General features: G+C 43.4%; 1 protein-coding gene across 8 annotated transcripts in view; it reads left to right on the top strand.

Moving 5' to 3' along the window:
* Positions 1-24,533, top strand: part of LOC112225521 (LIM and senescent cell antigen-like-containing domain protein 1) — a 72,421-nt gene that overhangs the window by 17,274 nt on the left and 30,614 nt on the right. For 3 of the 8 annotated variants that reach the window (XM_042306440.1, XM_042306439.1, XM_024389547.2), the window contains exon 1: positions 22,611-23,067. The exons of 1 other annotated variant lie outside the window; for it this stretch is intronic. In XM_042306440.1, the coding sequence (XP_042162374.1) occupies positions 22,865-23,067 (203 nt within the window). In that variant the 5' untranslated portion in view covers positions 22,611-22,864. Of the gene's footprint in view, positions 47-9,623; positions 9,970-22,604; positions 23,068-24,533 lie in introns of those variants that run through there. 4 more of the 8 variants (XM_024389550.2, XM_024389549.2, XM_024389546.2 and 1 more) reach the window with 4 other exon arrangements.

Here is a 24,533-nt window from a genome sequence, read left to right on the forward strand (position 1 = left end):
TAATATTCTGTGGGCAGACTCAACACACCTCAGCACTGAGTAAAAGGCAAGTATACCACTTCATTACATTTCATTCATCTTCATTTTGGACGGTTGTTTTTTCCCTGTGTCTGTGTGGGTCATTGTTTAGTTGCTGTAGGCCTCTACCTTCAAATGTTTTAGCCAGTCTAGTCCTCTGCTTCATCAGGACCTGCCTGTGTCTCTGGTTCTCTCTTTTTTGCTCCTCTCTCTGTCTGTGTGTTGGTTTGTCTCTAGTTTGTGATGACTGTTATTTTCTGTTAATGTCACAGGTCCTTGTGACATCACCTTCTGCAGATCTTCTGCAGATGTTTGATTGGGTTGCTTTCATGTTGGTGTAGAGATTGACATCGGTCTGATATGGGTGGGGTTAGGGATTGTGATATTGTCTGCAGTAGCACGCATGCACACAAGCATGCACACACATATACAAACACACACACACACAATAAAGTCCCAACGAAGCTTGCACATTTTGTTCCTTGGAAGCTGTGGGAACTAAAGTTTTTGGTTTCCCATTGGTTTTGGGAACGAAACCATACGTTTCCTGACCTGTAAAACTGAAAGTTTTTTAAACATTCAGAGAACGGAAGTGAACATTTTGCCTGTTCTAGGAACGTTAATCTTTAGGTTGCAGGGAGGTTCTGAGAACTTTTTTACTATGGTTCCTTTAAAGTTCCTGGCAGGTTATATTAACTTTCTGAGAACGGAAATTATAGTTTATTTTATGGTAATTAAATAACATTCTGAGAACATGTTTCAATAAGAATTTTAATAACAGTGCTAGCTTAGGTTAACTGTTTTGAACTCCAAGCACAAATAGGACCCATGGAAATAAATTAGCTTAGGCATTAATCATGCAAACATATTTATTTTGTGGCATGGTGTCAGTGAGATTCGAACCTATGATCTCCTGTTCTCTATCCATAGAATTAGTTCACTGTGCCACCAGGATGGAGCTTGCATGTGATGTTATTTTTAACTCATACAAAGCAGTTCATTTTAGTCTATTCAAACAGACCCCATTTCAAAGGAAACAAGCACTCGTTAAGATCAGGTGTGGCCAATTAGTAGGCGCAGCCAACACTCCTGAACATACAGTCATGGCCAAAAGTTTTGAGAATGTTTTGAGGATGACAAAGTCTGCTGCCTCAGTTTGTATGATGGCAATTTGCATATACTCCAGAATGTTATGAAGACTGATCAGATGAATTGCAATTAATAGCAAAGTCCCTCTTTGCCATGCAAATGAACTGAATTCCTAAAAAACATTTCCACTGCATTTCAGCCCTGCCATAAAAGGACTAGCTGACATCATGACAGTGATTCTCTTGTTAACACAGGTGTGAGTTTTGACGAGGACAAGGCTAGAGAGCACTCTGTCATGCTGATTGAGTTTGAATAACAGACTGGAAGCTTCAAAAGGAGGGTGGTGCTTGGAATTATTGTTTTTCCTCTGTCAACCATGGTTACCTGCAAGGAAACACGTGCCATCATCATTGCTTTGCACAAAAAAGTCTTCACAGGCAAGGATATTGCTGCCAGTAAGATTGCATCTAAATCAACCATTTATCGGATCATCAAGAACTTCAAGGAGAACGGTTCAATTGTTGTGAAGAAGGCTTCAGGGCGCCCAGAAAGTCCAGCAAGCACCAGGACCGTCTCCTGAAGTTGATTCAGCTGCGGGATCGGGGCACCACCAGTACAGAGCTTGCTCAGGAATTGCAGCAGGCAGGTGTGAGTGCATCTGCACGCACAGTGAGGCGAAGACTTTTGGAGGATGGCCTGGTGTCACGAAGGGCAGCTAAGAAGCCACTTCTATGCAGGAAAAACATCAGGGACAGACTGATATTCTACAAAAGGTCCAGGGATTGGACTGCTGAGGACTGGGGTAAAGTCCTTTTCTCTCCAGGAAAAACATCAGGGACAGACTGATATTCTGCAGAAGGTACAGGGATTGGACTGCTGAGGACTGGGGTAAAGTCCTTTTCTCTCCAGGAAAAACATCAGGGACAGACTGATATTCTGCAGAAGGTCCAGGGATTGGACTGCTGAGGACTGGGGTAAAGTCCTTTTCTCTCCAGGAAAAACATCAGGGACAGACTGATATTCTGCAGAAGGTACAGGGATTGGACTGCTGAGGACTGGGGTAAAGTCCTTTTCTCTCCAGGAAAAACATCAGGGACAGACTGATATTCTGCAAAAGGTACACTGGGGTAAATTGACAGACTGATATTCTGTCCAGGGGACTGGGGTAAAGTCCTTTTCTCTCCAGGAAAAACATCAGGGACAGACTGATATTCTGCAGAAGGTCCAGGGATTGGACTGCTGAGGACTGGGGTAAAGTCCTTTTCTCTCCAGGAAAAACATCAGGGACAGACTGATATTCTGCAGAAGGTCCAGGGATTGGACTGCTGAGGACTGGGGTAAAGTCATTTTCTCTCCAGGAAAAACATCAGGGACAGACTGATATTCTGCAGAAGGTCCAGGGATTGGACTGCTGAGGACTGGGGTAAAGTCCTTTTCTCTGATGAATCCTCTTTCCGATTGTTTGGGGCATCCGGAAAAAAGCTTGTCCGTAGAAGACAAGGTGAGAGCTACCATCAGTCCTGTGTCATGCCAACAGTAAAGATTCCTGAGACCATTCATGTGTTGGGTTGCTTCTCAGCAAACAAAAACCCACAAATTCTGACAAACTCCAAGCATTGATTATGCAAGAATGAGCTGCCATCAGTCAGGATGTGGCCCAGAAGTTAATTAACAGCATGCCAGGGTGGATTGCAGAGGTCTTGAAAAAGAAGGGTCAACACTGCAAATATTGACTCTTTGCATCATCTTCATGTACTTGTCAATAAAAGCCTTTTGTTGATGCTAAGAACAGAATGTATATGTTTTAAAATAACATTCTTTGAACCTTCTTTGAACATTACTAAAGTTTTCTTGTGGTTTTTCTGAAAACTTTCTGAACGTTCTCTGATCAATTTGACACCATGACTTTAAATAGAACCATGAGGAAACCTGTAGACAATGTTATGCTGATGTACTGTAATTCCCAAAGAAGAACGTTGTTTCTTAACATTCTCTGAAAGATTTGAGAACATTCCCAATGTCAATCCAGTTGGAGAACATTGCTAGAACATTCCTAAAATTTTAATTAAATATAGCCATGTTTGAACTTTTAGGAAACATTCTGTTGGAAAAACACGAGATGAACTGCTACAAAAAAGACCTGCTAAAGCTAAAGAACACTCCGTAATGTTCCCAACTACATATACTAAAGCTAAAGAACACTCTGTAATGTTCACAACTACATATACTAAAGCTAAAGAACACTCTGTAATGTTCACAACTACATATACTAAAGCTAAAGAACACTTTGTAATGTTCCCAACTACATATACTAAAGCTAAAGAACACTCTGTAATGTTCCCAACTACATATACTAAAGCTAAAGAACACTCTGTAATGTTCCCAACTACATATACTAAAGCTAAAGAACACTCTGTAATGTTCCCAACTACATATACTAAAGCTAAAGAACACTCTGTAATGTTCCCAACTACATATACTAAAGCTAAAGAACACTCCGTAATGTTCCCAACTACATATACTAAAGCTAAAGAACACTCCTGTAATGTTCACAACTACATATACTAAAGCTAAAGAACACTCTGTAATGTTCACAACTACATATACTAAAGCTAAAGAACACTCTGTAATGTTCCCAACTACATATACTAAAGCTAAAGAACACTCTGTAATGTTCACAACTACATATACTAAAGCTAAAGAACACTCTGTAATGTTCACAACTACATATACTAAAGCTAAAGAACACTCTGTAATGTTCACAACTACATATACTAAAGCTAAAGAACACTCTGTAATGTTCACAACTACATATACTAAAGCTAAAGAACACTCTGAACAACTACATATACTAAAGCTAAAGAACACTCCGTAATGTTCACAACTACATATACTAAAGCTAAAGAACACTCTGTAATGTTCACAACTACATATACTAAAGCTAAAGAACACTCTGTAATGTTCATATACAACTACATATACTAAAGCTAAAGAACACTCTGTAATGTTCACAACTACATATACTAAAGCTAAAGAACACTCTGTAATGTTCACAAAAGAACTAAACTAAAGAACACTGTAATGTTCACAACTACATATACTAAAGCTAAAGAACACTCTGTAATGTTCCCAACTACATAACTAAACTAAAGAACACTCTGTAATGTTCACAACTACATATACTAAAGCTAAAGAACACTCTGTAATGTTCCCAACTACATATACTAAAGCTAAAGAACACTCTGTAATGTTCCCAACTACATATACTAAAGCTAAAGAACACTCTGTAATGTTCCCAACTACATATACTAAAGCTAAAGAACACTCTGTAATGTTCCCAACTACATATACTAAAGCTAAAGAACACTCTGTAATGTTCCCAACTACATATACTAAAGCTAAAGAACACTCTGTAATGTTCCCAACTACATATACTAAAGCTAAAGAACACTCTGTAATGTTCCCAACTACATATACTAAAGCTAAAGAACACTCTGTAATGTTCACAACTACATATACTAAAGCTAAAGAACACTCTGTAATGTTCCCAACTACATATACTAAAGCTAAAGAACACTCTGTAATGTTCCCAACTACATATACTAAAGCTAAAGAACACTCCGTAATGTTCACAACTACATATACTAAAGCTAAAGAACACTCTGTAATGTTCCCAACTACATATACTAAAGCTAAAGAACAGTAACACATATACTAAAGCTAAAGAACATGTAATGTTCCCAACTACATATACTAAAGCTAAAGAACACTCTGTAATGTTCACAACTACATATACTAAAGCTAAAGAACACTCCGTAATGTTCACAACTACATATACTAAAGCTAAAGAACACTCTGTAATGTTCCCAACTACATATACTAAAGCTAAAGAACACTCTGTAATGTTCACAACTACATATACTAAAGCTAAAGAACACTCTGTAATGTTCCCAACTACATATACTAAAGCTAAAGAACACTCTGTAATGTTCCCAACTACATATACTAAAGCTAAAGAACAAAGAACTACATATACTAAAGCTAAAGAACACTCTGTAATGTTCCCAACTACATATACTAAAGCTAAAGAACACTCTGTAATGTTCACAACTACATATACTAAAGCTAAAGAACACTGTAATGTTACATATACTAAAGCTAAAGAACACTCTGTAATGTTCACAACTACATATACTAAAGCTAAAGAACACTCTGTAATGTTCCCAACTACATATACTAAAGCTAAAGAACACTCTGTAATGTTCCCAACTACATATACTAAAGCTAAAGAACACTCTGTAATGTTCCCAACTACATATACTAAAGCTAAAGAACACTCTGTAATGTTCCCAACTACATATACTAAAGCTAAAGAACACTCCGTAATGTTCCCAACTACATATACTAAAGCTAAAGAACACTCTGTAATGTTCCCAACTACATATACTAAAGCTAAAGAACACTCCGTAATGTTCCCAACTACATATACTAAAGCTAAAGAACACTCCGTAATGTTCCCAACTACATATACTAAAGCTAAAGAACACTCTGTAATGTTCACAACTACATATACTAAAGCTAAAGAACACTCCGTAATGTTCACAACTACATATACTAAAGCTAAAGAACACTCCGTAATGTTCACAACTACATATACTAAAGCTAAAGAACACTCTGTAATGTTCCTACAACTACATATACTAAAGCTAAAGAACACTCCGTAATGTTCCCAACTACATATACTAAAGCTAAAGAACACTCCGTAATGTTCACAACTACATATACTAAAGCTAAAGAACACTCTGTAATGTTCCCAACTACATATACTAAAGCTAAAGAACACTCTGTAATGTTCCCAACTACATATACTAAAGCTAAAGAACACTCTGTAATGTTCCCAACTACATATACTAAAGCTAAAGAACACTCTGTAATGTTCCCAACTACATATACTAAAGCTAAAGAACACTCTGTAATGTTCCCAACTACATATACTAAAGCTAAAGAACACTCTGTAATGTTCCCAACTACATATACTAAAGCTAAAGAACACTCCGTAATGTTCACAACTACATATACTAAAGCTAAAGAACACTCCGTAATGTTCCCAACTACATATACTAAAGCTAAAGAACACTCCGTAATGTTCCCAACTACATATACTAAAGCTAAAGAACACTCCGTAATGTTCCCAACTACATATACTAAAGCTAAAGAACACTCCGTAATGTTCCCAACTACATATACTAAAGCTAAAGAACACTCTGTAATGTTCACAACTACATTACTAAAGCTAAAGAACCGTAATGTTACAACTACATATACTAAAGCTAAAGAACACTCCGTAATGTTCAACAACTACATATACTAAAGCTAAAGAACACTCTGTAATGTTCACAACTACATATACTAAAGCTAAAGAACACTCCGTAATGTTCACAACTACATATACTAAAGCTAAAGAACACTCCGTAATGTTCACAACTACATATACTAAAGCTAAAGAACACTCCGTAATGTTCACAACTACATATACTAAAGCTAAAGAACACTCCGTAATGTTCACAACTACATATACTAAAGCTAAAGAACACTCCGTAATGTTCACAACTACATATACTAAAGCTAAAGAACACTCTGTAATGTTCACAACTACATATACTTTGAACTCGGGAGATGTGGTCAAGAAACACTGGCATATGTTATCATCGGACCCAACTTGGCCGGCTGAATTTAAAAATCCACCACTTATTGTGTATAGGAGAGGTCGCAATTTAGGTCGCGATAAATTGGTCCATGCCAACTGCCAGACCCAAAAGAAAATCAGCCAGGCTCTTTTTCGCCCTCTACCAAATGGTAGCTATAAATGCAGAGGATGCGCACAGTGCAACAACATGATAAAGTGTGAATATTTCTGCCACCCACACAGGAAAATGGTTCCAAATAAATGACATTATTACATGTTCCACAACCCATGTTATTTACATTATTAAATGTCCATGTGGGCTCTGTTATGTCGGAACATCAAAGTTCAATCAGGAGAAACGACAGGGATTATCCAGTCGCAGTACATTTTAATGGCCTAAAGCATGAAATGTCTACCTCTAGATTTTGTGGCGTAGAGAAAGCTAAGATATCAGACAGGGGAGGTGATATCAATAATACTCTGAGTAAAAGAGAATATTTGGGGATTTTTGTCCTCCAGAGATTATTTCCTAAAGGTCTTAATGATGAAATGTCTATGTATGTTATGTTGTGAATTTGAACATGAATTATGTCCCTATTTAAGATTACTCTGATGTTTTTCGTACGATGTACCCAATGATTAATGAAAACTTGATATGTCCTCATTGTGGTTTTACAGACGTGTTTAATACATCTTATTTACACACTATTCGAATATTTATGAAATGCATATTGTTATATTTGGTAGCTTTTCCTTCGCCTCCAACCCCTTGATGCGTGGAACGGATGTGGGTGGGGCTAGGTCTACATAAGGGTGCTAATTTTATGAAATTCACAAAAGCTCCGACGAAGGCCGTGAGGCCAATGTGTAAACTTATTAAAGATCAGTGATACTATTAAGAGCAGTGTGCGGTTTCCTTTCTCCTTCATCTTGTTCAACTGTTACCATGCACCTGCAAAAAATGATTGCTCAGATATGCAAGTGCCTTTTGAATTTAGGGAACATTCTGTTAAAGTAATGAAATACCAAGAAAATAACGTTATTTTGTCAATTTTTTCAAATGTGCTGAGAATGGTCCAAAGCCAAGCCACTATCCTGCACCATTCCCAGAATGTTGTGGGAAGGTTGTATGCTAAATAACCATAGGACAACCCCGCTCTGAGGAACATGTGATTAACTGGGAAACTGGAAAACAGGAACAGGAAAGGGTGTTCATGTGGGATCAGAGTGGCCATCACTCTGTCACCACTTCATGGTGACAATGTAAACTCTGAACTCTTCTGGCTCTTTCTCTGACCCTGTCTGTGTGTGTCTCTGTGTGTGTGTGTGTGTGTGTGTGTGTGTGTGTGTGTGTGTGTGTGTGTGTGTGTGTGTGTGTGTGTGTGTGTGTGTGTGTGTGTGTCAGTGTGTGTCTGTGCTATGTGTGTGTTTCCTGTGTGAGTTCAGTGTAAAGAAAACATGTGCTATAAGGGTGTGAAGTACATAGTGAGCAGAGTACATACACACCCTACACACGCTGAGTACATACATACACACCCTACACACGCTGAGTACATACATACACACCCTACACACGCTGAGTACATACATACACACACTACACACACTGAGTACATACATACATACACTCATTACACACGCTGAGTACATACATACATACACTCACTACACACACTGAGTACATACATACACACACTACACACGCTGAGTACACACACTACACACACTGAGTACACACAGACAGCTGTGGATGGGTTCATCTTGTGGGGCTCCAAGGGGGCTGTTTGGTATTTGAGGAATTCTGAGAGGATGAGATAAATTGTATAATGCAATAGTCGTTATGTCAATCAGTATTGTCAGTTCAGTTCAGCTCTCTTCTATCACAGAAACCCTCTCTCTCAGTCAGACGGATGCAGAAACAGACACGTTGAGAGACAATGAGAGACTCCAGAGAGATCATGAGAAACTCCTGGGAGATCAAGAGAGACTACAGGGAGATGGAGACTGGGGTACCAGGGCCGGCTCCAGGCATAGGCGACATAGGTGGTTGGTTAGGGCCTCCAGATGCTAGGGAGCCCCTGACCCACAAAATTAATATATATTAATATATTAAAACATTTTGGAACACAGTGGGGGTCTCAACTTACATACATAAGTAGGATAGTAGAATACACAAGGTGCAATTTCGAAATTGAGTTGCATCAAAAGTTTTCCTCATGTTATGTCAGTCACTGACAGTCACTCAATTAGCCATGTCAACTAACAAATTATAGTTAGTCTGGCCAGCTATCTAAACTTAGTAATCATGGCCAAATACCGACTGGCACGTAGGGCATGTACCTAGGGGCCCTGACCTCCAGGGGGCCCCCATTGATTTTGTTAGCCACTTTCACTCGGATATCATTAACATGGCATAAGTCTTGGCAAAATGTGTGCAATTGACGGAGATTTGCTTTAAAACGGCAAAAGAGATTTGGTTGGGCAAGCTCGCATAGGGCCCTCAAAAGGCTAGGGCCGGCTATGGGGGGGGACACTGACATCCTATCAGAATGGGAATGTCATTGGCTAGCTTGGCAAGATGACAAGCATAACGAGGACAAGAGAGGGGGAGGAAGCAACAGGGAGAGGGGGGAGAAAGAGAGGTAAAGACAATAGACTACTGCAGTACAACTGCCTCTTACCCTTTTTACCATTCTTCCTCCTGATCCCTCCTCCTCCCTCTATCTCTACCTGCCCTGGGGCTGAGGAGGGGGGCAGAGCGAGGAGCTGATAGGTGTGTTGGATCAGAGCCACACCCCTGATAGGTTATTCCTTTGGGTGTGTGCCTGGAGGTGTGTGTTTGTCAGAGATAGAGGTTGTGTGTAATGTAGTAGCCTGCTGTTCCAGGAGAGAGAGGGGAATGATCTGCTAAGGGCTTCCCAGGGGTGAACTGACGTTCTGGGCTTGGAGAGGAGACTGGTGGGGGTCAGTGGTATGTGTTGGCTGTCGAGCCTTGGAGCTTACTGATCACATACACGAGGAGGATTATTGTGAGTGTTTATTCACACCCTGGTGGATAGAGGGAAGGAAGGAGGGATGAACTCTCTGCGGTTGAAGGAGTTGTCTAACTCAGACCTGTATAGACGCAGACAGGAGAGACCTGACAGCTATGGAAGCATAGCTCCTGACAGCCTCAGGTGAGAACCTTTCTCCCCCCTTTCTCCCCCCTCCCCCGCTTTGATTTCTCTCTATTTGCCCATTCTGCAGAGTAAACAGACAGCAGGTCAGAGAGTGTATTGTAGTGGGGGTGATTAGGGTTAATGCTTGGTGAACTCTGTGTTGAAGAGATGCAGAGAACGTGGTCTGTGTGGCCTTTGTGTACTGTATGTGTACTGTATGAGTGTGAAGTAAAGTGTAGAGTGTATACATATAGAAAACCGTTTACCATTTTAAGAACCAAATGGAAGCAAACAGAGCAAACCAAACGGGGAGGGGCCTACCTGATTTAGTCCAATAGAAACTGTGTTTTATGTTGCAGAACATTTTCTATTTGGAGTAAAGGGTTTCTGTTGCTCTCTTTCTCTCCCTCTCCCGCCTTCTTCCTCCCTCTCTTTCTTCATCTCCCTCTATCTCGCTTTCCCCCCCTATCTCCCTCTCTCTCCACCCCTGATTATGCAGTGATTAGACGTCTGTAATGTCAGGAATGCAGACGAATCTCTTTTTAGAGGTGACCTGAGAACAACACAATACAGCTGCAGAGACGATAGAGGGAGAGAATACAGTGCCTTGCGAAAATATTCGGCCCCCTTGAACTTTGCAACCTTTTGCCACATTTCAGGCATCAAACATAAAGATATAAAATTGTATTTTTTTGTGAAGAATCAACAACAAGTGGGACACAATCATGAAGTGGAACAACATTTATTGGATATTTCAAACTTTTTTAACAAATCAAAAACTGAAAAATTGGGCATGCAAAATTATTCAGCCCCCTTAAGTTAATACTTTGTAGCACCACCTTTTGCTGCGATTACAGCTGTAAGTCGCTTGGGGTATGTCTCTATCAGTTTTGCACATCGAGAGACTGACATTTTTTCCCATTCCTCCTTGCAAAACAGCTCGAGCTCAGTGAGGTTGGATGGAGAGCATTTGTGAACAGCAGTTTTCAGTTCTTTCCACAGATTCTCGATTGGATTCAGGTCTGGACTTTGACTTGGCCATTCTAACACCTGGATATGTTTATTTTTGAACCATTCCATTGTAGATTTTGCTTTATGTTTTGGATCATTGTCTTGTTGGAAGACAAATCTCCGTCCCAGTCTCAGGTCTTTTGCAGACTCCATCAGGTTTTCTTCCAGAATGGTCCTGTATTTGGCTCCATCCATCTTCCCATCAATTTTAACCATCTTCCCTGTCCCTGCTGAAGAAAAGCAGGCCCAAACCATGATGCTGCCACCACCATGTTTGACAGTGGGGATGGTGTGTTCAGGGTGATGAGCTGTGTTGCTTTTACGCCAAACATAACATTTTGCATTGTTGCCAAAAAGTTCAATTTTGGTTTCATCTGACCAGAGCACCTTCTTCCACATGTTTGGTGTGTCTCCCAGGTGGCTTGTGGCAAACTTTAAACAACACTTTTTATGGATATCTTTAAGAAATGGCTTTCTTCTTGCCACTCTTCCATAAAGGCCAGATTTGTGCAATATACGACTGATTGTTGTCCTATGGACAGAGTCTCCCACCTTAGCTGTAGATCTCTGCAGTTCATCCAGAGTGATCATGGGCCTCTTGGCTGCATCTCTGATCAGTCTTCTCCTTGTATGAGCTGAAAGTTTAGAGGGACGGCAAGGTCTTGGTAGATTTGCAGTGGACTGATACTCCTTCCATTTCAATATTATCGCTTGCACAGTGCTCCTTGGGATGTTTAAAGCTTGGGAAATCTTTTTGTATCCAAATCCGGCTTTAAACTTCTTCACAACAGTATCTCGGACCTGCCTGGTGTGTTCCTTGTTCTTCATGATGCTCTCTGCGCTTTTAACGGACCTCTGAGACTATCACAGTGCAGGTGCATTTATACGGAGACTTGATTACACACAGGTGGATTGTATTTATCATCATTAGTCATTTAGGTCAACATTGGATCATTCAGAGATCCTCACTGAACTTCTGGAGAGAGTTTGCTGCACTGAAAGTAAAGGGGCTGAATAATTTTGCACGCCCAATTTTTCAGTTTTTGATTTGTTAAAAAAGTTTGAAATGGGGGGATCACGTGACCCTTGGACGAGATGGCCGCATGAACTAAGAGCTCCGTACAAGTAGTTTCCAATTCGCTTTACACCAGGACCTGTCAGCTGGAATACGCCGAAAGCGCCGAGAATTTGACGAAGTGAAGAAATACTCCATTGACCGAGGCATCTTCAGGGGATTCAAATACCCAAACGAGCTCAGGATTCTTCACCAAGGAGCCTTGCGACACTTAAACTCCCGAAGAGGCAAAACGTTTTTTGAAAGACAATCCTGGCCAATGAGAAACAGACCAATGACTAAATGCGATTAATGCCATTACTAAAGGAGGTAAGACGACATATAGCCGATATCCAGAGACCCACACCCTAAATGTTTATTATAGCCGTCCAATTTATATTTATTTTCCTTTAACTGAGAGGGATGGGCTGTATAGCCTAACCTAGGCCTACTAATGTTTCAGCCTACTTTTATTTCCCTGTTTTTTTTGTTTTGTTGCTATTATTACTTGGTCTTCCCTATGTCCCTTGGGGCAGGTATATGTAGGCTGGGCTATTGATTTTATTTTTCTCCCCTCTTTTACTGTGGTCTGGACGAGGGCAACTGTGTTATTTACTCAATGCGGGGTGGAGAGGATGAGGCATTTCTTTGGTGGGGAGAGGGAGACGTTGTGCGTTGCTAACTGTTCCCGGTTTTTGTTTTATTCGGAACACAGAATTGAGACTGAGCGGGGGGATAATAGATCCAAAGAGATGTGTTGAGTTGTTTGGGAACTCGGCTGGGGTGTTCAGAGATTATTATTTTATGTACACCATTTATTTTCCTTTTATGTGAACACAGCTGTAACTACTATCCACTTTTACCCAGAGATGACTTGCACTAAAGTTCGATTACTGTTCGATGACAATGACTAGTACCTTAAATCTATTGACATGGAACTGCCATGGTCTAGGTCATGCAAAAAAAAACAGAAAAAGATACAATGTTCTCTAAAAAAGGAACAAGACACACCTCTGTGATGCCGAACATGCCAAACTCCGCAGAGCTTGGGTGGGACAGGTGTATTTCTCATCTTTCAAATCAAACAGTAGAGGCACAGCCATACTTATCCATAAAAATTTTCCATTCATAATTGACAAAAACATATCTGATCCGGAGGGGAGATTTATTTTGATAACTGGGTCACTATATGGTCAACCAATTACTGTATTAAACATTTACGCCCCTAACACAGATACTCCTGCCTTCATGTCAAAAAGTATAACCCTGTTCAATGAGCATTGTGTCTCCTTTGGCGTGGTGGCCGGAGATTTTAATTGTACCCTTAACCCAACCCTAGACAAATCATCTCAAGTCCCCACCACAAATCCTAGATCTGCAAAGATGTTGAACTCTCTTACTAAAGAGATGGGACTGATAGATATCTGGAGAGAGACTAATAGCTCATCTATGGACTATACATACTACTCTAATGTCCATAACACCTACTCCCGTATAGATTACATTTTTATCCCAAAGAGTTTCATAAATTCAGCCACTTGTACAATCGGACCCATAGCACTTTCAGATCACGCCTTTGTCCACCTCCGCTTTGACCTCTGCAAAAACATCCCGAGGTCAAAGACCTGGAAATTCAACACCTCCATGCTATCAAACGAAGCGTTCCATACACTGGTAACTACATGGATAGACAACTACACACAAGACAATAAAGATTCTCCTGTTTCTCCGGCCACAGTGTGGGACACTGCTAAAGGCACACTAAGAGGTCATCTAATTGCATATGCTTCCTCTAAGAAAAAAGCAATGGAAGCACACAGGTTAGATCTTGAGAGGGAGCTGGAATGCTGTGAAAAAATACATAAACAATCCCTAGACAGCACCTCCTAGAGTCATCTTAAAGCAGCCAAAGCCAAACTGAATTTGGACTACACTCGGGAGATTAAAAAAACAACGTTTTCTTTACTAAACAGAAATACCATGAGTATAGCAATAGGCCCAGTAGATTGCTTGCTTACCAATTAAAAAAAGAGCAGTCAGAGCGTACAATCATGGCTATCCGAACAGCAGAGGACGAGGTCACATATGACCCAAAAAAAGATCAATTTAACTTTTCATGATTTTTACTGCAAACTATATACCTCTGAGAGAAAACACACGGAGGCAGAACTCCACTCTTTCCTAGAGGGAATCTCGCTACCTAAATTATCAGAGACCGACTAAGAAGATCTCAACTCCCCCTTCACTCCTGAGGAGATCCTGGAGGCAATTACCTCCATGCCACCTAATAAGTCCCCAGGCCCAGATGGATTCCCCAGAGAGTTCTACAAAGCTTTTTGGCCCCAGCTCAGCCCTATCTTCATGCCAATGCTGGAGGATTTTTGCAAAAACGGAGTTCTCCCAGACTCAATGCACACAGCTCGCATTACAGTGTTGCTAAAAAAGGACAAGGACCCCCTATCCTGCTCGTCCTTCCGGCCCATAAGCTTGTTGGATTTCGACTATAAAATAATTACCAAATTGCTTGCCAAAAGACTAAACACTTTTCTTCCCAAAATAATAAAAGTGGACCAAACTGGATTTATTAGAGACAGATACTCTTCTGATAACATTCACCGTCTTTTTGATATTATTGATCAAGTAAACGCACAGAAGACCCCTGTCCTGCTGGCTTCACTGGATGCTGAGAAGGCGTTTGACAGGATGGAGTGGAGGTTTCTGTTTTCAGTCTTAGAAAAGTTCAATATGGGCCCTAATTTTATTAAATGGATCAAATCACTATACTCTCATCCAAATGCCATGGTGACTACTAATGGACTGAACTCTGACAGATTCCCTCTGGAACGGGGCACAAGACAAGGGTGAACGGGGTGACTAGGGAAATGCGCAGATACATGTTGTGTAAGGTACTGTAAAACCTAAAAATGAATTATTGGCCCGTCGTCTCAGCGAATGCTTGAAATAGCTGATAAGAACCTTGATAGTGCTGCTGCAAGTGTTATATGTTTTTGTGTGTTTTTATTTTAATTTAGTTTTTGAGTGTGTGTGTGTGTGTGTATATATGTGTGTATGTATGTATATGTATGTATGTATGTATGTATGTATGTATGTATGTATGTATGTATGTATATGTATGTATGTATGTATGTATATATATATATATATGCACCAAGGAAAATAAATAGATTAAGAAAAATAAATGCTTTTATTTGACTTTATCATTCATTTTAATTGTATTTTTATTTTTTCAAATGTATTATTATTTTTTTACTTTTTCTTTTTTTAAAGCCTGTCACATCTGTGAATGTGGAATGTGTTTTGTTGGTTGATTGAAAAACAAGAAAACTTAATAAAACTTTCAATTGAAAAAAAAAAGTTTGAAATATTTTTTTTTCTTTTTTTTTCAGTTTTTGATTTGTTAAAAAAGTTTGAAATATCCAATAAATGTCGTTCCACTTCATGATTGTGTCCCACTTGTTGTTGATTCTTCACAAAAAAATACAGTTTTATATCTATATGTTTGAAGCCTGAAATGTGGCAAAAAGTCGCAAAGTTCAAGGGGGCCTAATACTTTCGCAAGGCACTGTATCTCTCCCAAGGGACAGCCATATTATATCATATCACACAGTAGTGGTGATTGTTCACCTGCACCCATCCGCAACCACCCGACTATATGTGATATTGTGTGATATTATCCAACCCTAATCCGCTAATATAGAAAATGTGCTGTAGCTTTTTTTTTTTGACAGAGGGTGCAGGATTTTTTTGCCTAATTTAGATATGTTTCTGTTTATAATTTCCAACATTATGAGGCTATTTGTTAGTCAACTATGTTTATAATTAGCCGCGCGTACAATTAGGCCCTAGCTTAGGCTTATGCAAAAATGCCAGCCTAAAATAATGAAAGAAAACCCTCAATGTAGCCTACTATTAGCCTATAAATTGCTATACATTTATGGATTTTTTGCATATAACCACCCCCTGAGGGGGACTGCAGGTTATGAGTCAATCCACGCATCACACACACACACACACACACACACACACACACACACACACACACACACCAGCCTTCACTGCTAAACATGATGCACTGAAGTGCTTGGTCGGCAGAATTGAGCCAGTGACAGAACAGACCATAAAGTCACCTGGTCTCTGTGACGTCTTTGGTTGTAGTGGTGTGTCCCTGCCATGTGATGTGACCTTCACATGACAACATGACTCATGACCACACAGCTTGCTTCCCAGGTTGTCACACATACTCCCAAACCCTCTCCTCCTCCTCTCACTCTGCCCTCAGCAGGAAATGGAACAGTGGAGTCATGCCAGTAGGGCAGAAGGGCAGGGCAGAGGTTTTAGGGATGTTGGGAACAATGGGAAAACAGGGAGGAATTATCTGCTAATGTTTGAGATACAGTCCCCTTAGCACAAAGGGAATTAACATGTCTACATAGAACACCTAGAGTATTCTTTCTTCCACTTTTCTGAGCATTTGGTTTGAGGTGCACAGCCACAGGTTTTCCTCTAGTTGTTGTGCTAACACAGCCCTTATATTTCTCCATTACCATGGCTACTGTTGACCCAGTACAGCAAGAGAAGGGGTTTGTTTGGTTAGCATTCTCCTTAGTGCTAGCAGCCTAGCAGCCTTAGCCAGTAGGTCCAGTCTGATCTGTGTACCTAGCCCTTGCTGAAACCATAACCGCCTCAGCATTATCCAGGAAAAATACTTGTCAGAACTCATTCCTCACCCTCTGGGAGGGCAAATGCACAGCTACTGTGGTGTTGGACTGTTAGATGGCTATCACAACTAAACAATGACTGGTTTTTAGAAATACTTAGCCTGGAAGCTTGGAAGATTCTTGGGGAGCCAGGGTTAGCCAGGATGACCTGAGGCCCTGGGCAAAGATTTGGAAGGTATAGGAGGCCTGGGGAGATAATTTTTGAGCCTGTGGTTAGGTTAGTTTGAGACGGTCTGGCCTGGCGTTGCCTGGAAGAGTGTGGAAGGATATTGCATAACCCTGCCTCTGGGCCCTGACGAAGGCGTGGAGTATTCTGGTTGAGCAATGACACCTTGCAGCTGTGCTGTTGCACCACTTTCTCACCAACAGGAAATATTGTACCATCGCCATAGTGATTTATACTGCTATTCCATTTGACTTTGTATTACCATGCCTGTTACTCTGACAACACATCTGTCAGTAGCTAATCTAGTGCTGTGTGTGTTGTTGCAGTTTGTAGTGTGTTATTGTGTGTTGTAATACAGGTCTTGGCAGTCTATGTATTTACTCTAGAACATGCACTAGACAAACTAACCCCAAAGTGACTGTTTGTAATGGCTTACCCTCCCAATAGGCATAGCTAAGCATCTGTCTAAACAGTTATATTCATCCTATCATGTATCCACAGACAGAGTTGGATATAGCCCAGGGGAGAAACCTTTATACTGGCTCAAAGATCATTTTGTCTCTCTTCGGACACAGCAAAGTCTTCCTTTGGCATTATCAGATGTTTTTATTATCTCTGTATGGATGTCGAATCCATCTAAAGCTGCTTTTTGTCATCATCATCATCATCATAACACCTCATTTTTCTCTTAGTGCAGTCTAAACTCCTGCCTCCTGGAATGTTTCCTGTCACCTCTATGTGTACTTCAGACCCCCAGGGGATAGGGTTTCTCTCTGTAGTTCAGACCCCCAGGGGGCAGGGTTTCTCTCTGTAGTTCAGACCCCCAGGGGGCAGGGTTTCTCTCTGTACTGCAGACCCCCAGGGGGCAGGGTTTCTCTCTGTACTCCAGGCCCCCAGGGGGCAGGGTTTCTCTCTGTAGTTCAGACCCCCAGGGGCAGGGTTTCTCTCTGTACTTCAGACCCCCAAGGGGCAGGGTTTCTCTCTGTACTGCAGACCCCCAGGGGGCAGGGTTTCTCTCTGTAGTTCAGACCCCCAGGGGGCAGGGTTTCTCTCTGTACTGCAGACCCCAGGGGGCAGGGTTTCTCTCTGTAGTTCAGACCCCCAGGGGGCAGGGTTTCTCTCTGTACTGCAGACCCCCAGGGGCAGGGTTTCTCTCTGTAGTTCAGACCCCCAGGGGGCAGGGTTTCTCTCTGTACTGCAGACCCCCAGGGGGCAGGGTTTCTCTCTGTAGTTCAGACCCCCAGGGGGCAGGGTTTCTCTCTGTACTGCAGACCCCCAGGGGGCAGGGTTTCTCTCTGTACTTCAGACCCCCAGGGGGCAGGGTTTCTCTCTGTACTGCAGACCCCAGGGGGAAGGGTTTGTCTCTGTACTGCAGACCCCCAGGGGGCAGGGTTTCTCTCTGTACTGCAGACCCCCAGGGGGCAGGGTTTCTCTCTGTACTGCAGACCCCAGGGGGCAGGGTTTCTCTCTGTACTTCAGACCCCCAGGGGGCAGGGTTTCTCTCTGTACTTCAGACCCCCAGGGGGCAGGGTTTCTCTCTGGACTTCAGACCCCCAGGGGGCAGGGTTTCTCTCTGTACTGCAGACCCCAGGGGGCAGGGTTTCTCTCTGTAGTTCAGACCCCCAGGGGGCAGGGTTTCTCTCTGTACTTCAGACCCCCAGGGGGCAGGGTTTCTCTCTGTACTTCAGAACCCAGGGGGCAGGGTTTCTCTCTGTAGTTCAGACCCCAGGGGGCAGGGTTTCTCTCTGTACTTCAGACCCCCAGGGGGCAGGGTTTCTCTCTGTACTTCAGACCCCAAGGGGCAGGGTTTCTCTCTGTACTTCAGAACCCAGGGGGCAGGGTTTCTCTCTGTAGTTCAGACCCCAGGGGCAGGGTTTCTCTCTGTACTGCAGGCCCCCAGGGGGCAGGGTTTCTCTCTGTACTTCAGACCCCCAGGGGGCAGGGGTTCTCTCTGTACTTCAGACCCCAGGGGGCAGGGTTTCTCTCTGTACTTCAGACCCCCAAGGGGCAGGGTTTCTCTCTGTACTTCAGACCCCAGGGGGCAGGGGTTCTCTCTGTACTTCAGACCCCCAGGGGGCAGGGTTTCTCTCTGTACTTCAGACCCCAAGGGGCAGGGTTTCTCTCTGTACTTCAGACCCCCAAGGGGCAGGGTTTCTCTCTGTACTTCAGACCCCCAGGGGGCAGGGTTTCTCTCTGTACTTCAGACCCCCAGGGGGCAGGGTTTCTCTCTGTACTTCAGACCCCCAAGGGGCAGGGTTTCTCTCTGTACTTCAGACCCCCAGGGGGCAGGGTTTCTCTCTGTAGTTCAGACCCCAGGGGGCAGGGTTTCTCTCTGTACTCCAGACCCCAGGGGGCAGGGTTTCTCTCTGTACTTCAGACCCCAGGGGGCAGGGTTTCTCTCTGTAGTTCAGACCCCAGGGGCAGGGTTTCTCTCTGTAGTTCAGACCCCAGGGGGCAGGGTTTCTCTCTGTACTTCAGACCCCCAGGGGCAGGGTTTCTCTCTGTAGTTTAGACCCCAGGGGGCAGGGTTTCTCTCTGTACTTCAGACCCCAGGGGCAGGGTTTCTCTCTGTACTGCAGACCCCCAGGGGGCAGGGTTTCTCTCTGTACTCCAGGGCCCCCAGGGGGCAGGGTTTCTCTCTGTACTTCAGACCCCCAGGGGGCAGGGGTCTCTCTGTACTTCAGACCCCAGGGGGCAGGGTTTCTCTCTGTACTTCAGACCCCCAAGGGGCAGGGTTTCTCTCTGTACTCCAGACCCCAGGGGGCAGGGTTTCTCTCTGTACTTCAGACCCCCAGGGGGCAGGGTTTCTCTCTGTAGTTCAGACCCCCAGGGGGCAGGGTTTCTCTCTGTAGTTCAGACCCCAGGGGGCAGGGTTTCTCTCTGTACTTCAGACCCCCAGGGGCAGGGTTTCTCTCTGTAGTTTAGACCCCAGGGGGCAGGGTTTCTCTCTGTACTTCAGACCCCCAGGGGCAGGGTTTCTCTCTGTACTTCAGACCCCCAGGGGGCAGGGTTTCTCTCTGTACTTCAGACCCCCACGGGGCAGGGTTTCTCTCTGTACTTCAGACCCCAGGGGGCAGGGTTTCTCTCTGTACTTCAGACCCCCAAGGGGCAGGGTTTCTCTCTGTAGTTCAGACCCCCAGGGGGCAGGGTTTCTCTCTGTACTTCAGACCCCCAGGGGCAGGGTTTCTCTCTGTAGTTCAGACCCCCAGGGGGCAGGGTTTCTCTCTGTAGTTCAGACCCCCAGGGGGCAGGGTTTCTCTCTGTACTTCAGACCCCCAAGGGGCAGGGTTTCTCTCTGTAGTTCAGACCCCAGGGGGCAGGGTTTCTCTCTGTACTTCAGACCCCCAAGGGGCAGGGTTTCTCTCTGTAGTTCAGACCCCCAGGGGGCAGGGTTTCTCTCTGTACTTCAGACCCCCAGGGGGCAGGGTTTCTCTCTGTAGTTCAGACCCCAGGGGGCAGGGGTTCTCTCTGTTGTTGGCCCTGTCCTGAGTCCTTTTTACTGGAGCCTCCTTTGTCTGCATGTTGTTGGGGCTAACCCTGGATTTAACCTGCAGGAGAGGAAGCCACATGAACAGAGACATGACCACATGAACAGAGACATGACCACATGGAAATGCTCCTCCTCTCCTCAGTATAATCATTATGCTGTAATTAGGAAAGCAGCTCAGAGTGTTTCCTGTTTTGGTCCGCCTTCCGTCCCATTGTCCTGTCAGTTAACACCAGTGTCTCACAGTCTGTTTTAGGGATTTGTTTTCCTGTGAGGCCTTCTTTCTCCTAGTAGTTTTAATCAGAGTAATATGTGAATGTGCACCTAGCAGTAGGACACACACCAGGGACAGGAAGGAGGGAAAAGCTGCCCCCCATACACACACACACACACACACACACACGGGGGCTGGCGTCAGCTGCCAGCGCCTATTTTGGACATGATACTTTCCTGGGCATCTATTTGTGGAATGATGGAAACAGGCTGGAATAGCAGAGAGAGGAATGCCTGTGCACTCCTGGTTTATAGTCTCTGGTAGAGACTCTGTGGAGAGACACACATGTCCACAGTACTCCTCTCTAGAGAGACACACAGGCTGCCACACAGCATTGAGATTTGGAGCGGGAACACTACCCTACCTTTAAAATAATTGGACAGAATAGGTTTTCTTCTGGATAAATAGTTTTTCTTACAGAAGATGAATATGTTCCCACTGAATCAGCGTTATTTGAACATCTCCTGTAGATTTATGCTCCTGGCCTCTGGCATCTGCATGGTCCTAAAGCACACCGTTGCCTTGTTTTGTATCACATTCCAATGATAAAACTGAAGGGGACAAAAATGAAATTTCTGAATGTGGGGGGGGAACCCCTTCCCCAGTGACAGTTGCTCCCCTGGTGGGATGAGTTTAGCCACATAAACAACTATCAGTCACTTTGATTTGTAAATGTTTGTGAAGTGTTTATTCAGTAAATTAAAAATGGCATAATATGGATGAGATTACTTTTATATGGGGCGGCAGGTAGCCTAGTGGTTAGAGTGTTGGACTAGTAACCGGAAGGTTGCAAGATTGAATCCCTGAGCTGACAAGGTAAAAATCTGTGGTTCTGCCCCTAAACAAGGCAGTTAACCCACTGTTCCTAGGCTGTCATTGAAAATAAGAATTTGTTCTTAACTCACTTGCCTGGTTAAAAAAAATATTTATGTTTTCATATTGCAGAGTGCATGTTTCTCTCCTTAATCTCCCTTGAGCAAAACACTGAGTTGCTCAACTCAGCCTGTTTCTGACTCGGATCCATGTGGTGGATCTCCCTGAGCGCGCGAACACACACACACACACACACACACACACACACACACACACACACACAGAGCTATGACTTTAGCCAAACCATCTGTTTCTCTCCTGGAAGTGAGAAATCACAACATATCTCCATGAGTGATAATGTAGAAGTGTGTGTCAGTGGGGGCTGCTGAGGGGAGGACGGCTCATAATAATGGCTGGAATGGAGTCAATGGAGTGGTATCAATCACATTAAAGATGTGGTTTCCATGTGGTTAATACCATTCCATTGACTCCATTCCAGACATTATTATGAGCCGTCCTCCCCTCAGCAGCCCCCACTGGTGTGTGTGTGTGTCCAGTGGCACAGTAACCTCTGTCCGTTAGATGGGCCAGTTGCAAAGTCAAAATGTATAATATTACAAAAATGACCTTTTTGTCCTTAATTGAAGGTTAGGGTTAGGCATTAGGGTTAGCATTGTGGTTAAGGTTAGGTTTAAAATGTGATTTTATGTATTTGTGGCTGGGCTAGCTAGTGACCACTCTGCAGAGCTGCCTCCAGGGCAAAATTCATTACCCTAAATGCCAACCTGCATGTGAAAGAGAGAGTTGAGGGAGGGTGAATAGGAACGAGAGAGTATGAGCAAGGGAGATAAAAAGAGAGAGAGAGGGAGGGTGAAATGGAACGAGAGAGTATGAGCAAGGGAGATAAAAAGAGAGAGAGAGGGAGGGTGAAATGGAACGAGAGAGTATGAGCAAGGGAGATAAAAAGAGAGAGAGAGGGAGGGTGAAATGGAACGAGAGTATGAGCAAGGGAGATAAAAAGAGAGAGAGGGAGGGTGAAATGGAACGAGAGAGTATGAGCAAGGGAGATAAAAAGAGAGAGAGAGGGAGGGTGAAATGGAAGGAGAGAGTATGAGCAAGGGAGATAAAAAGAGAGAGAGAGGGAGGGAGGTAAATCAGGGATCTGTGTGAAGTCAGGGCAGTCAGACAGTCATCTTCTCTGTCTCAGTGCTGCTCAGGCCATCTCTTTCTAGACTACTCCTACTTTTTGGATTGGACTGTTCTAGGACTGAGTGTTTGGGAAAGAGCCTGTATTTGGATAGAGCCGGGGAAGGGTGTGTTGGACTGGGAGCTTATACTAACTAGTATTTGGACTACCGAGTCGTGTCCTATGGAGGTACAGGTTCAAAGTCAGCCACAGCCCCCCAGCATCCTGGAGAATGGGGAGGCCCAGGACCCTGAACCACACCCTGCGGAGTTCAACGGTCATCGTCATGCCAACGGTGGGGAGGCAGAGCTGCCCGTCTCCAAGTCTCAGAGGAGACACAGCGATGTCAAAGTCTACAAGGAGTTCTGTGACTTCTATGCACGCTTGTAAGTCCGGGAGCCATGATACACACACATTGGGGGAGAAGGTGTGTGTGACAGGATTGAGTGGATCGTTGGTGTGGATCTCTGAAATCACCTGTGTGATCCATGGCATAAAGATCTGTATAACTTCTGAGTAGTGTACATTATTTGGGGGATTAAACCCACTCAGTTAATTAAGGGTTTAGAGTTTTCACATTTGACTGTGGTTGACCTTTGTTTGCATTGCTTGCTGTTTGGGGTTTTAGGCTGGGTTTCTGTACAGCACTTTGTGATATCTGCTGATCTAAAAAGGGCTTTATAAATACATTTGATTGATTGATAAATGCTTATTGGAAATGTGAAGAATTTGAAGAATTCTGGCATTGGAAACAGTTTGATTATTGGGAACAATTCTGGTATTAGGAACAGTTTGATGAATAGGAACAATTTGATGATCTGAATGATGATGATCTGAATAACTATAGAGTTATTTGACATGAATAGACTATTGGCTGTTTTCTGCTACAGTGCATGCTGTCATGGTGTGGTAGTAGACAGTGGCTCAGAGACCCTGGACTATTTTAGTGTGGGGGAAGTGTATTATGCAAAGTGAAATATGCTGGCAGGCATGAGAACTCTGTGCCATGAAGGGATCTATGGGATGAGGGCAGGCTAAATATATGTGAGCTTATGTTGTGGCCCTGTGGATAGTTAGAATGAATGTTACTCATATTATGGGGGTCATTGGGGGTAATGTTATCAGCATTATAAGTATAGTCACTGAAAATATGTCACATTTGAAGTCTCCAGTCTCAAGGAAAATGTCTGGAATGCTAATCATTAGCAAGGCAATAAGGAGAGTCACACAGTTTGAGACTTTGACTTATTCAGAGAGGTTAAGTCCGATCCTTAGATGCCTCAGGTACTCTAGCACAGACCATACAGTTTCTTTCAACCCTTGGGGCAGAACTAACACTCCAGTAGGTAAATAAAGCAGAAGCCCTAACTTCTGTCAGTCGCTCAGATATGTGATGACAACCTGGTCCTTTTATAGACATAAGCACTAGAGACAACACAGGGAGGGTCAGAAGTTCAAAACCCTGTGCAACTTGATGATACATCTGTCTCTCCCTCCCTCCCTCTCCCTCCCTCCCCTCTCTGTCTCTCCCTCCCTCCTTCTCTGTCCCTCCCACCCTCTCTCTCTCCCTCCCTCTCTCTGTCTCTCCCTCCATCTCTCTGTCTCTCCCTCCCTCTCTGTCTCTCCCTCCCTCTCTCACTCCCTCTCTCTCTCCCTCTCTCTCCCCTCTCTCTCTCTCTCTCCCTCCCTCTCTGTCTCTCTGCCTCTCTCTCCCTCTCTCTGCCTCTCCCTCCCTCTCTCTGTCTCTCCCTCCCTCTCTCTTTCCCTGTGAAACAAACTCACTAAGTTAGTATTATGAACAGTGTTGGGGGAAACAACCAATCACCTCACACTGGAAGAAGTTAAGCAACAC

The sequence above is a fragment of the Oncorhynchus tshawytscha genome, linkage group LG26, assembly GCF_018296145.1.
Source record: "Oncorhynchus tshawytscha isolate Ot180627B linkage group LG26, Otsh_v2.0, whole genome shotgun sequence".
Classification (NCBI taxonomy): domain Eukaryota; kingdom Metazoa; phylum Chordata; class Actinopteri; order Salmoniformes; family Salmonidae; genus Oncorhynchus; species Oncorhynchus tshawytscha.